General features: G+C 40.5%; 2 protein-coding genes across 2 annotated transcripts; one reads left to right on the forward strand and one right to left on the reverse strand.

Moving 5' to 3' along the window:
- The first annotated feature begins 1,168 nt into the window (after nucleotides 1–1,168).
- On the forward strand, nucleotides 1,169–2,936 carry elgi (E3 ubiquitin-protein ligase NRDP1 elgi). Its single transcript, XM_090181359.1, has 5 exons — nucleotides 1,169–1,594; nucleotides 1,657–1,956; nucleotides 2,026–2,136; nucleotides 2,199–2,278; nucleotides 2,347–2,936. The coding sequence occupies exons 1-5, from the start codon at nucleotides 1,505–1,507 to the stop codon at nucleotides 2,690–2,692; spliced, it is 927 nt and encodes a 308-aa protein (XP_090037485.1). The 5' UTR covers nucleotides 1,169–1,504; the 3' UTR covers nucleotides 2,693–2,936.
- LOC149935365 (thioredoxin domain-containing protein 9) lies at nucleotides 2,922–4,127 on the reverse strand. The gene is made up of 2 exons (XM_090181360.1): nucleotides 3,998–4,127; nucleotides 2,922–3,870 (listed from the first exon to the last, which is right to left on the reverse strand). The coding sequence occupies exon 2, from the start codon at nucleotides 3,868–3,870 to the stop codon at nucleotides 3,226–3,228; it is 645 nt and encodes a 214-aa protein (XP_090037486.1). The 5' UTR covers nucleotides 3,998–4,127; the 3' UTR covers nucleotides 2,922–3,225.
- Nucleotides 4,128–13,985: the final 9,858 nt, after the last annotated feature.

Raw genomic sequence — 13,985 nt, forward strand, 5'->3', positions numbered from 1 at the left:
AATGATCAATAAGTGATCGCTTTCCGAAAATGGAAAAAGTCGTCGAAGTGGAATATTCCACCAGCGTTATTAAAACCCATATCAAGTCTAGAAGAGTTAGGCCTAGGCTCAAAAGAATCTGCAAAGTCTCCAACCTTGTAGATGCGCCTGAAAAGCTCAACTTGAATTTCAACTATTTTTTCCAATAAACCTGCTTCTTTTATTTGTCAATGCAAATTTATTTTAGAACGTGAGTCTCCGAGAACTTCATTAATTTTCAAATTAATTACATTAACAGAACTTGACACTATATTGTAGTTCATTTTAGCTCCTAAGCCTTGGTTGTTCAAACCGGTTTGTTTACTAAAATAATGGCCGTCGGTTTATCAGACGTGGAGCTAATTGGGCGACGGCATTATCGGTATTTGAGATTCGATGACGTTAAATATGACATCAAATATTACGTAGGGTACGGATGACGCAATATTTGTGAAACAAACCGTTAGTGAAGAAATAGAGCTAGTGGCATACTTATGAGTAATTATGTTACATATGTTATTACGATAATTTCCGTTCATTTACTTCTGACTTTATCCAATCGTGTTTGCGCTACCTGTTTCTATAAGCAGACACTTTTGCAAAATATATTAAAGTTGAATTTTCCAATCACACGATAGATGGCGTCAACACGATTTGATTAAGTTCATTTATTAGGCCTAACTCTCCAACTCAACAAATACTGTCCCGCGAAACGGTAGGTCCTGGAAGGCGGATTTGGATCTCTATTTATTCTACCTCATTGTGAAAAACTCGATTTCCACCATTTTGGCTTCTTTATATAATAATTCAAAGACCGCTTAACCGATTTTGAAGAAACTTTCGGTACTTGCTATAAAATATTTGCTCTTTATTATGAATCATTATTCATTAATTATCCACAGCTAAAATTTCGTGCAACCAACAACTTAAATTTCCCACTGCCTACACCTGCGCCATCTGCCAATGAGGGCTAAAAATGCGTTATTAGTCAGAGAAAATATAGAAGAGGAATAGAAACGGTAGCTTCTAGGCGACGTTAAAACTACTATTTCAATGTTTTATTTTAAACGACGCTTTTGTCATAGCATTAGGCCTACTGGTAGTAAGTTAACCCTAACATATCCCGCGGTGAAATTTCCTTTCCTTTCTCTATTTTCTGTGATTAAATCCCTACTTTTGTCCATGTTTTTACTCGTCGTCTTTTGCTTGTGTCAAAAAACTCATTAAAATTTTAAGAAAGCCATCTTTCCATTATTAATGATAGCCCTGATAATTAGACTGATTTGCATTTCCCATCTTTAATATGGTAAAATTTTATAAAATGACGTTTCTAGTTTTTTAAACACGCAAAACCTGTTTTAAAACTTAAGCCTAGGTTATAGTTTATATTTATCGGATCTACTATCATTTTGTGTAGTAGTACTAGTAGTAGTAGGCCAAATATAGGCCTGGTCCTTATCCTTGACGTTAAATCAAATATGTTAAAATGGGCTATGAGGTAGCCAGGTTCATAGGAGATGTTGATGAAGAATTAATTTGTCCTATTTGTTCAGGTGTTTTAGAAGAACCACTACAGGTATTTATACTTAAGATAATAATGGGTTACTGTAAATTTATAATTTTGCTTCCATTTTTTAGGCTCCTCATTGCGAGCATGCATTTTGTAAAGAGTGTATTCAAGAATGGTTAGCGCATCAACAGACATGTCCTGTAGATCGTCAAAACCTTACCACCGCAATTTTAAAACCAGTGCCTCGTATTTTGAGAAATCTCTTATCAAGGCTTCAAATTCAGTGTGATAATGCCTCTTTTGGTTGCGGACTCATCATTAAATTAGACCAACTTGCTCTCCACCGTGAGGAATGCGAACATAATCCCAAAAGGCCGGTCCTTTGTGAGCAAGGATGTGGCCTAGTCATCCCAAAAGATGAACTTAAAGTAAATAATTTCTTAGTTACAAAAATCTTTAAATAAAAAGTAACTTTTTTTTAACTATGAAACAAACAGGAACATAACTGTGTAAAGGAACTGAGGACTTTAATTCAAAACCAACAACAGAAACTTTGCGATATTCAACTCCTGGTAAATGAACACAGGAGAGAACTTAATCTATTAAAAGTAAGCAATGGCTTTTGAACTATCCAAGTTAACTCAAATTTACGTAAGTCATTTCTTTTTAGGAATGTATACGTGCCATTCGGTTAGCTAGTCCTTCAATACCCGCTATTGTGGAAGCGATCGAACAAGATGAAGTTGTGCGGTAATGAAAGAGTTAAGTTTTGTAAAGTCTTTAAAAAAAATTAAATATTTCTTTTAATATGCTGTTAGATGGGCCAATTCCTTAACTCGCGCTAGAGTTACTAGATGGGGAGGAATGATATCGACTCCAGATACAGCTTTGCAAGCTCTCGTGAGACAAGCTTTGAGCGAAAGTGGTTGTCCCCCCCATATCCTTAATGAACTAATGGAAAATGCCCACGAGAGAAGGTGGCCTCCTGGTCTGAGCACTTTGGAAACGAGACAAATGAATAGGCGTTACTATGAAAATTATGTGGCAAAAAGAATACCAAGCAAGCAAGCCGTTATAGTTATGGCTTGTGACAATCCACACATGAATGAAGACATGGTTCTACAACCCGGTTTGGTCATGATATTTGCCCATGGAATAGAATGATATTTTAAAATGGTTTTTACAAAGTGGGTGGTATTGCCAAAGTGTTTTAGTTTTTTAAGTCTTTAATTTGAGTTGTTGTAAAAATTCCGTTTTTAATTTAAAGCATATCTCAATAATTTCTATGGCGCGTTTTGAGTAGGGGTTTTTTTCTAACAAATGTTTTGGATATCAGTGTGTAGATAATACCTAAAAATTTCATTAATTTCAAACTCATGTGAATAAATTTTTCTCATATTTTCAAGTAGATCTCGTTTATTTTATTAAACCTTAGTTTACTAAGTAATTAGCTACTTATAAAAAATAAAAAATGTACATTATGAAAATAAATAATTGTATGTTACAAAGTCAATGAGGCTTTCTCTGCTTTAGTAAGAACAATATACACTTTTGTCATGTTAAACAGAATAACTAACAGCGTCCAATATTAATTAAAAATTATTCAAATATCCAGTTTACTATTTGAGCAACGTAAACAACCGGTTAGTCCAAAGCTGATTTTATATAACATTTATTAAGCAAAACCAAAAAAAAAATTAATTTTCATCGCTATCACTGTCATCTGCATTTCCCCTACGAATATTTTTCTGGTGAATTGTAATTCCTGGTTGCTTAGATTGAGATTCTAAAGCCCCGCTGTAATTTATGACACCAGCTCTGGCAATCCTTTTTTCTAACACGTCAGTTGCAAAATCATCGGTTCCACCCAAATCATCAAAACCTATTATATAATCTCTAGTTTTGCTATCTTTACACAGAGCAATAGTCGGAAGGACTTTAATTTTTAGTCTTTGAGCCAAAAAGATAGCCTTTTCCGCATCAATTTTACAAAATTTGGTTTCAATGTGTTTCTTAGCCAAAATGGCCAAATGTTTATCCAAGATTTTACACCGAAATGTGCTCTCTCGATAAAAGTGACAAACAAAATTTTCACTTTTTTTACAAGAATCAAAGAACTCTTTTTCATCAGATAGTTCAGTATATTCACCATGACCATTTGTTAGCCATTTTTGCTTCAATCCTTCTTGATGACGAAGGGCATCCAAACGCTTCTTTCTTAACATTTCCAATCCATCCTCATCAAGCTTTTCTAGTTTCTCAATTTCTGCATCAATTTGTTCTTCCACTACTTTAGCAGCGTCCAATAACTTTTGTTCGAGTGCTTTCTGAACATCTGCCATCTAAAAGTAAAATGACAAAAGGCATTAATACCAAACCGTTAAGCCTTAGTTTGATTCGCAAAACACGTCAACATGCTTCGTTCTTTAAACAGGGTGTGAACAGGTGTGAACAATGAATATAACTTACTTTGATTTTTCTTTAATATAAAATAAGGTAATACTTGAAAATTTTCAATTCAAAAGTTATGAATTCACTCAAAAACGTACAACTAAAATTACAAATCGCCTACGTAAATGTTACCTAAAGTACTTTGGGCATGACGATGGGTGATTGGCGAAATGACCATAAATGACTCATTTTATAAAAACGGAGCTGCCAGAAATTAACGTATAATTCATTACTAATTCCGAAATTTCATACAAAATGTCTTACTAGCATATAGCATGCAGTACTAGGACGTTTTATTTTCCACGCTTTTCCATTTCCCAGCGTATCGCAAACGCCACTTCATCGAATGTATAAAAACAATTATAGCCAAGTGCAATGAAAAATTGTTTATCCGAATTTATGATTAACTCTAGGAGTAGAATAACTCAATCACTAAAAAACCAAGAATGTATTTATTTATACCTAGGGAAAATGCGAGGGGCTGATCACTCCGCGTAATCGGTGTACAGAGCCGTACCTTTGACTGTACTAATGGGATTACGCGTAGTCTTTGAAGTCCCCGCCTTTGGTAGTGCTAATCTAAGTGTAATCCGGTGTACAGACTTTCTAAGAGTGGTTAGCCCCTCGGGAGAATGTCTATGGCGAGATGGTTTTTAGCCTTTCTCTCAATCCACCCGTTGGTCCCCCCAGTACGCTCCTCCGTTTAAAATAAAACGAATAGTCCCGGTATTTCATTGGCTGCTTAAAATTTACGTCACCTAACGCGATGATAATCAAACGCCGGTGACGTTTTGTCTTTCCCCACGCGCGAGACGGGGGAAAGGCGTTCAACGTGCCCGGCGATTGTCGCAACATAATCATTCTTCCTAAATATAAATAAATACATTCTTGAAAAAACCTAAAGATTTAATATTAAGAAGGAAAAAAAGAAAGCCAAAACAAGGTTGTGAACAAATTAATCCCTCACCGGTGTGACATCATGACATGTCGTACTTATTTCTTCCGGTCTCGGAAATTGATTCAGATGCCTTTGAGGTATGGACTCCACCTTAGTAAAGCACACAATTGTTTTACCTAATTAACGAAGTTGAGGAACAACGCCTCACCCTTGACAACCAACAGGATTAATTAAACATACTCAGTGGTGTAGCCAACATTTTAGTTTGAAAGAAAAGTAAATAAATAAAAAAGATTTGTACATATGACCACACGTTTCGGGGGGGGGGGGGGGGAGCACCCCACTGACTTTAGCTTGAACTTAAGAAGTCCAAATTAATGATACCAATGTAGCAAAGAGCCTCGCAGACAATGAAAATGGCTGTAGTGGCCTTTCCACGGCAATGACCAATAGGGCAACATTTCACGATCACATGAGACAGAAACTAAAGGAAATTCAAGCTAAAGGCAATGTATTACATAAACAAATCACGAACCATACAACAGCCGAAGATCTAGATCAGCGCGTTTGCGATCTGGTTAACTCAATAAAAAACTTCTAAAAAGGTTCATTAGTCGGTATTGACAATATCTCACAGTAATAGAGACTCTCAAGATAGACAATTCAACGCGATGCTCTACATGTGCTGTTAACGACATTCTAAAACGCGCTCTAGTTTCTGCCAGATCTCCATCCATTCTGGGAGAGTTTCGTTTGGCCGACTGCACATTTGTCCGACTTCTCAGTCGACCAAATGTGCAGTCGACCAAATGTGCAGTCGGCCAAATGGACAATGTATTTTGCCGACTGTTCATTCGGCCGACTGCTCGTTTGGCCGACTGCTCATTTGGTGGTTGGGCCAAAGATAATTTAAACTCGTACCCTAGATTCGAAATCACTAGCTCTCGCGCGTTTCCGATAGCGTTTACCCACTTTCCGCTGGAACTCAGAAAAAATTCGCTCCAGGATTTGCGCCTTACCGCAACCGATGGAGCCAGATTTTTCTGAGGTCACGTGCCGGAAAAGGGTAAGCGCTTCGTAACAAAACCGTCAATGGGAAAGCTCTCAGTATTCGAATCTAGGGTACGAGTTTAAATTATCTTTGGTTGGACGAGTCGATACTAGGTGCGTTTGGCCACGGCCAACTTAGATCCACTGCTACTCGCACTAGAAGGCCCCCCAGCTTTATTTTCCTCCCATGTTAACGACCGTATGAGGAAAAGCCGATTAACGCTGGAAAATTCCACTTGGCGAGCTGAAAACCGGGACAACCCTTCTAATGTTATCCTACGGGGAAAATGTTTCGAAACAGTCCCACTTTTAGGAACCTTTTCCGTTATCTTTGCAATTTTTTTCAACGCATGTCTCTCGTTCATCTTCTACAACCCGGGCCTCTCTGGGCCACGAACCCAATTAGCTGAATCGAAAGAGGGCTTGAGAACAAATATATGTTTAAAACTGTGGCCATCGAAACCCTGGGTTCGTTTCGGCGCTATAGTTTGTCACTTGTTCATGCCATGGATCGTAGGATTCGGGAAGCTACCGGAAGCTGTGGTCTTCAGAGTACCTGACTCAACTAATCGCAATTGCAGTGCAACGCAGAAACGTGGCATCAGTATTAAACGCCTTTCCATACCCCCTTTGCGGAACTGAATTATATACAGGAGACCATTTGTGTGTTCGAGCTCTCTCCGATTGTGAATAAGAGAACGACAAATGAATATTTATTTCTAACTCTCAGGAGGAGAATCGGCTTGTTAAATGTTTGTATTGGCTTAATGGGGATCGAATGATCTGTCAACAGTAATTTTTTTAGGAAATATACTCTTTGACCTTCTTATGAGGTAAATTAACCTCTTGCTCTAAGGTAGCGAAGTGAGCCCACAGATTTCGATTCATTTTCGTAGTCAGAGCATTTATTTTAATAGTCAAATTATTGACTAGTGCCTTATGTCTAACCCTGGTCCTGGCACTCGGAAATCATACTTCTTGGCGACTTCCTTGGAGGGTGATTTATTTAAGCGCCTATTAGCCCTTTCAATTAATGTAAAGGTATTTTCAAATACTACAAGTACAGCCAACTTCAATAGTTTTGACACGAGCTTTTAGTTTATCGCAATTGGCCAAGTTGGTACTTATGTGCGAGACTAATTTTAAGAATACGGGGGGGGGGGGGGGTCGGAATAATATAGAAAGGAATTTGGTGTATACAGCTGAAAGCCTTCACACCATGCGCGCCAAGTATTAAGTGTTAAACAGAAGATAAAGTTCCGAAATATACAAGAAATGTCAATAAGAAAAACAAACAAAAAACTGTACAACATAAAAGTCAATCGACATAGGTTCTCATACAGGGTTAGAGTTATGGACGAATGGCCTTTGTCAGAAGACCCTTCTGATGTAAAGTAAACCTGAGTAGGTTCCGAGCACCTGCATTTTAAGGGCAGTCAAAAAGGATATGGGAGTCATCCTCACGCGTGCCACACCGAACACATGAGTCAGTGGGGCTCAGCCAAAAACGATGTAGCAAAGCCTTGGTAGGAAGTCTGCTGCAACCGAGCCTCGCTAGCAGCTAGGAACAACAAACACAAGGAGAACGCAGCTAGGCTTTAAACACGCTAACACAGTGTTGTGTACAAATTTCATTGGACGAGCCTTTACGCTGAACGTTTTACGGAAAGGGGGAAGACAATTTCGTAATTTTTCCCTTCCGACGGCAGCAGGCGCTGAAGCGTCTAACCAATGAAAAATGTACGCTAGAAAATACACGACTTTTGACGGGATGCGTTCTCCTTGTGTGTTTGTTGCTCCTAGCTAGCAGGTGTCATACCGTCGCGTAAGATTAACGCGCATATTAGCACGAGATTCGGGACTGAGCTTCGCATCGCGAAGAGTCCAGGGATCCGCCAGAGACAGCCTGTGCCGTGTCCATGCCCGTCCACTCTTTAACTTCACTAGAGTAGAGGGAAGGAGGAAGTCAATCCGCCCAGGGCGCAGGGTTTTAGTAATCCCTGCAAGACTGTCCGCCAATTTGTTTCCCGGTATTCCCACATGTGCCGGACACCACAACAGAGTTATGGAACTAGAGTACTCGTCACAGAGGGCATGAATTAGTTGAACCACTGGATCAGGAGAGCGCAAAAAAAGTTTAGTAAGGGCGCTTTTTTAATCCGAGCAGATTACTAGCGGCCCGTGGAGATGAGACGACGCTTAGGAAAGAGCCATTTGGATAGCGAACAACTCAACCCGATTGATGGGGTGCCCGGAATCCAAGAATGATTTCGCAACGACTTTCAGAGCAAGAATCGCGAAGGCCGCACCTGCCACTCCCGAGTCCGGCGAGAGTGAGCCGTCAGTGTATATCACCGTAACGTTCTTGGCTTAAGGTTCGAGAGTCGCGAAGAAAAGCTGGCGGGGAATGTGCCGCCTGGTGAAGTGGAATAGCCAGGTTAGATTGTGATCCTAAGCCAATCGCCACGCCCGGAGAAGAAAGGGGAGCCTGCCCAGAGGAAAGTGGTGCTCCAAGATCTCCAGGGAAGCTTCCTCATGAGAGCTGGATAGAAATCCGGAGTATCAACAGCTCCGCACGGGGCCACAATAAGTAAGTCCAATAGGTCTCTCCTAGAACGCAGCGGTTGAATAGCTGCCTCAGCTTCCGCATTCTGGACCTTATCCAACTTGGTGAGCAGGGTTGCCGACGCTGACGCATAGAGAGGGGTAGAATAGTCCAATCGAGAGCGGGTTAGGTGGGTGTATAGAAGCCGTAGAACGCCACGCCCCCCCCCCCTTCCAAGTTGTCGCTGAGACTGCCCGCCAGAGGTTTAAACGCTTCATCGAAGATGAAATGTGGGACTCGATTTGTGGTTTCCAGGAAAGACCTTCATCAATTACTACTCCTAAGTACCTGTAGGAAGGCACGCGTGTCAGGAGGGTGATTCCTAGGTTGAGAGTGAGACCTAGTGGGATCTGTTTCGCTTTGGAGATGGCCATGCACTGGCATTTGAGTGGCTGGAAGTTGCGGCCTCATGTGAGTCCGTAGGCTGAAATATTATCCAGAGTGATTTGCATAGTCTCGTACAGAATGCGAAGACTCCGACCACTAATCCAGGCTGCGTTATTGAAACGAGTGATTTCGTACGATAATAAAATATATTTATTGTCGATGAAGTTTACAGCGCCATAAGGATTTATTCGCAATAGTATGGTCGTCGTGTCCGCTCTCTCAGGTTGTAAAACTTGTTGAGGTTAACGGTAATAGTTAGTGTAGGGAGCTGTTGGCTCACTTGGCATGAAGGGCTTGCCACCACCCTCCTACGCATTGTAACCCGGCCACCGTAATTAATGGCTTTAAAAGTCGCTTGATGACTTAGGCCTAACGTGGTGCCTTGGGTTATTATTATGGCGTGGTTCCACCTCGAGGGCATGATTCCCGCTTCCCAAAAGTCGTTGTAAAGAGTCAAGAGTGCCCTACGGAACGCAGGAGTGGTGTTTTTTATCATTAAATTCGACACGTTGTCCACTTCCTGAGAAGTGTTATGTAATCCTGAGATGACGCCATAGAGGATGGATATTGGCGCCGGCTGAAATAGCCAGACACTCCGCAACCTTCTGCGGATCCCTGATTACTTCATCTTCGGTTTTTAACGTTAAAAGTTTTCAGGGACTACGGCCAGTCTTGAACCACCTGACATGGGATCAGACTTGAGTCAGCGGTGTATGCGCATGAAGCTTATCGCAGTAGGCCCTCCAGCTGTTTCGTTTCGTCTCTTGGATCAGCCTTTTGTAAATGGCCCTTTCCTTCTTGTAAGCGACCAGGTCCAGCAACAGACTGGAGCGCTGTGCTTTGCGACGAGCCCGTTGGACTGCCTTGGCTTTGTCTGAGAAGTGGTTGTCTCACCATGGAGGCTGCCTAGGAGTCGACCCTCCACTTCCCTTTGATATAGGGATGGACTCCCTGGCCACTTGGAAAAGGAGTTCTTCCGCCGACTGCACAGTCAAGGGGGCGTTGTCAAGAGAACTATCTAGCTTTATACGAAATAGCTTCCAGTCGGCCCCCTATACCTCCAGAACGCAGGCCCACCTTGACGGGGATTAGCCAGTGGGGAATCGCCTATGAAGATAGGTAGGTCGTCGCTGGTACCCCGGTGCAAGACCTCCGCGGCAGATGTAGGGTGAGGTTTGTACTAGCAAACGTCAAGTCCTACTCCTTCAGGGCCCCGAGTCAGGAGGTGAGTGACTTCGCCGGTGTTGAGAAGAACCAGGTGATCTCCGTCTTCCAACCAGGTTTGAATACGCTGGCCCTGAGTGTCGGTTTTGCGGCTACCCCAGATGACGTTGTGTGCATTAACATCTCCTAAAACAATGACAGGCGTTACAACATCCCGAAGTACCTGTTCAAAGAACTCCGAAGGGGCCGCTCCGTGAGGATCATAAATAAAAAGAGTGATCCAGCCACTGGAGAAGTGAAGCTTCAAAGCCAGAGTTTCAACGCCAACGCAGATCGGGGAAGGAAGACGGATCAACGGGACGGACCTGTCAACCAAAGTTACCACTCCACCCCGAGCTCCCACAGCTGAAGGAGGATTGCAGACCCGATCAGCCCGAAAGACTTCGTAAAATCCGAAATAAAGATTAATAGTATCCGTAGAGGAAATACGCTGCCTTATTCAGTGGTAAATTGTTGAAACCGATAGATGGTGGTAATGTTATTGAAACTGGCTTCTTTTTCACAGCGGGGGCGCTGCCCCCGTTACTTTTTCCCAGATCAGACTTTGCGCAGAGCTGTAGTTCACTCTGGATACTTATTTGCCAACCTGACTAAACATGCGACATACTTGCGTTTTGTTTTCTATATCTCGGCATTTTTTCGGACGCAGCCTATTCAACAAGGTATGTGCTTATAATACTCTTTTTGCCCCCGCTCCCGTAAAAACGTTGGAACGATCCTGGTTCTGGGCCCTTAGGCTTAAACCATAGAAATAAAAATGAGTCTAGAACCACTGCGCTTTTCGCCAATCAAAAAGGAAACGGGCAAGCTAGAAGGCTGCCATTATGGTGTAATCGGGTTATCCGCGTCACCTGACCGGCACATTATACATTGTCGCCATGGCTACGGTGGAAATTTTGAAAGTGGCAAGCCCCTGCGCATCCCGGCGTGCGCAGTAACGGTAAAATTAAAAACTAAAAACCCAATCTGTACTCACCGATTTCGGAAAATAAAATAAAACCGTCATTTCATAAGTATGTAATATTATAGGCTTCGAGCTTAGAAAAGATAGCGCCATCTACTTTATTATATGTCAACTAAATGTGTGAAGGAATAACAGATGACTTTTGAATATGTATGTTCTTTAATTGAAACGTTAATTTTTTATATCGATATCATTTTGAATGAGCAGACAGCTTTCACACATTCGATTTAAAACTCAGTCGGTAGACGGCGATACTTCTGACCAAAGTTTAAACTACGCACGAAGCTTTTAGGAATTCTTTTATACTAATCTCGGAATATAAGTGTTTTTCATTTTCGAACTTCAAGAATCAAGACCTTGACTTAAAAGAAACTTCCAATTCAAGACCATATGTTTGACGTTGAGTTGGGGATGGGCCATCATCGCAATAGTTTAATTAGAAAACTAATTATGTTATATGCCAGAGTTCGCCTGAACAAAATTTCCAGAGATAAAAACCTGGAAATGAAAGGGAAAATAATTAGACATAAGCTTAGAAAGCTTATTTTATTTCAAGGCCAGTAAATTTAAAACGTTTATAAAAGTGGATAACCTGTAATTTACTGTAATGTAGATTTTTGTGGGCGTAACAATTTTCATAGTAGTTAAGCGTGGATTAATTAACGCATAGGGATATTCCGGCTTTGGAAAAACCTGGAAACCTATGATAATGGTCCTCTAGCGGCGAGAATGTAAAAAGCTATATCCGCGCAAGTCTGAAAAACGGGGCACAAATATATTCAGAAAGTGGGGACACCTGGCGTTTATTTTTAGAACTAGTTTTGGCGTCTAATTTGAAAGTAGATATATTAACGGGTGGCGTAAATTACGTAGAAAAAAGTGTGCCAATTATGGAATAACACGAGTGGTAAATTTGAAGCCGTGATGCGGTGTACACGTCCACGATTTGGCTGGAAAATAGCGCTAATTTGAAACTCATGACGTCACCAATGTTATTCGCCTATTAAGAAAACCGGTAACCGCCATGACGGCCACGGTGAACACTACAGCTGTGACGTAACACGTTTTCAAAAACGTATCAAACGAAATCGCTCTATTGAAAACTGGCTCGATTGAATGGGAATTTTGTAATGGTATATGTTATGATTAGGTTGGGTTGGGTTAGATGGGGTTTTTAAACATTATTGTTTTTTTAACCCAAAAAAATTTAATATTCGAAAATCTAAGGTAATTGTGAGGATGCAATAAGAGTACATAGAAATATAAACTCGCACATTTTCGCTTGATTCGGTCGAATGGGATTCGATTATATGGTACAGTTCGGTGGAATGGGATTCGGTTCAACGGTTCTGAGGCACATTATTATTCTGATATTGCGTATAATAAGTTTTAATATCACAATTTTCTGTTAATCATCAGAATTCAAACAGCCGTTTGGTTACTTTGTAATATTCTGTAAGTGTATTGCTAGTCTAACATCGTACTCTTCTTATGGCCTGTAAAGTGTATATTTGCGAATAAATAAGTCAAAACTATGAGTTGATTTCAGTTAAAGGGTCACATCATAGTTTAACAAATCGGGGAGAAAATCAAGTAGCTCCTCGTATTCCATACCTCGTGATAGGAGATCCAGCCAATCACATTCTGTAAATTTTCCAGTCCTATGTTTATTTGGATTTTCTAAAATAAATTTGCATTGTCAAATAAAAGAAGCAGGTTTATTGGAAAAAATAGTTGAAATTCAGGTTGAGCTTTTCTGGCGCATCTACAAGGTTGGAGTCTTTGCAGATTCTTTTGAGCCTAGGCCTAACCTCTTATTATTCTTTTTTTTTATTATGTTAGATTTTTGTTTAAGTCGATTGTGACGTGTGGGACAATTCAGTCCTCTCGTCCATTTGATTAACCAGGGCGAGATATGTGTAACGGCCACGCCAACGGCGGGATACGTGGGGACAGGGGTGAGGACACCCGTGGCGGAAGTATTCCGACCACCCGTTGGGAGATTGGTGGTCTTCCTCAAACGGCCATCCACAAACTCTGCCTCCCAGACGCTTGGGATTACAGGACTACGCCACTACTCCCGGCTTTATGTTAGATTTAAAACAGAAATTATGCCTTTCGCAAATTTATTGAGTCACACTTTTGTAAATATTATATACTTATGACCCTCCCTTCCACAAGGCAGTGAAGTTAGTAATGACGCGACGAATCTGGAAAACTGAATATTTTCGAATAACTAAGTGTAATATTTTATTTAAAGGGAATAGAACCTCCAACGCATTTTTTATGGAAGACCCCATCAATTTTCTTTATTCCTTTCACAATCAGCGATTATCAGCGCCGCAAGTGTGAAAAGCCATGGGAGGCAGCGGACAATATTGGAACCCTCGGAGGGCCACAGAAATACCAGAGGTTATATTCCCTTTAACAAATGCGTTCTTACAAAATATCGTCAAAATCTTCATTTTGGGAACTGAAGCAACTTTCTCATTTTGATAATTATTATTATTATTATTAATTCTAATTAATTAATATTAGAATACATAAAAGCTCGGATTAAGCTCCATAATCAAGCAGGTCAGTGGCGCTCTCTAGGGTTATTTAATACGGAGAATACTGAATAAAAATATTAATGTAAATTTAGAACCTTAATTATGGAAGGGGCTGAGACCTCTTTCCCCCACCCTGGATGGTACTACATAATTCAGGATTTAATGAATTAAATACCAAATAATAACACAATAATTACAGTATAACAAAATCTTTATTTTTATTAGATTGCCAACGCATCAATAGATGAAATAAAAATATTAAGCCTGAAGATAAAATTAAACAATTTAAAATAAAATACTACAATAAGTATTACCATACGTCTATA

This window comes from Leiobunum rupestre, chromosome 7 (assembly GCF_980474605.1).
Source record: "Leiobunum rupestre chromosome 7, qqLeiRupe1.1.hap1, whole genome shotgun sequence".
NCBI lineage: Eukaryota > Metazoa > Arthropoda > Arachnida > Opiliones > Sclerosomatidae > Leiobunum > Leiobunum rupestre.

Bases quoted from the DNA above. Each gene is read 5' to 3' on its own strand.
- elgi (XM_090181359.1), top strand. From the start codon at position 1,505: ATGGGCTATGAGGTAGCCAGGTTCATAGGAGATGTTGATGAAGAATTA. The intron at 1,595-1,656 runs GTATTTATACTT...TCCATTTTTTAG, and splicing joins TTTTAGAAGAACCACTACAG to GCTCCTCATTGCGAGCATGC. The intron at 1,957-2,025 runs GTAAATAATTTC...TGAAACAAACAG, and splicing joins TCCCAAAAGATGAACTTAAA to GAACATAACTGTGTAAAGGA.
- LOC149935365 (XM_090181360.1), bottom strand. From the start codon at position 3,870: ATGGCAGATGTTCAGAAAGCACTCGAACAAAAGTTATTGGACGCTGCT.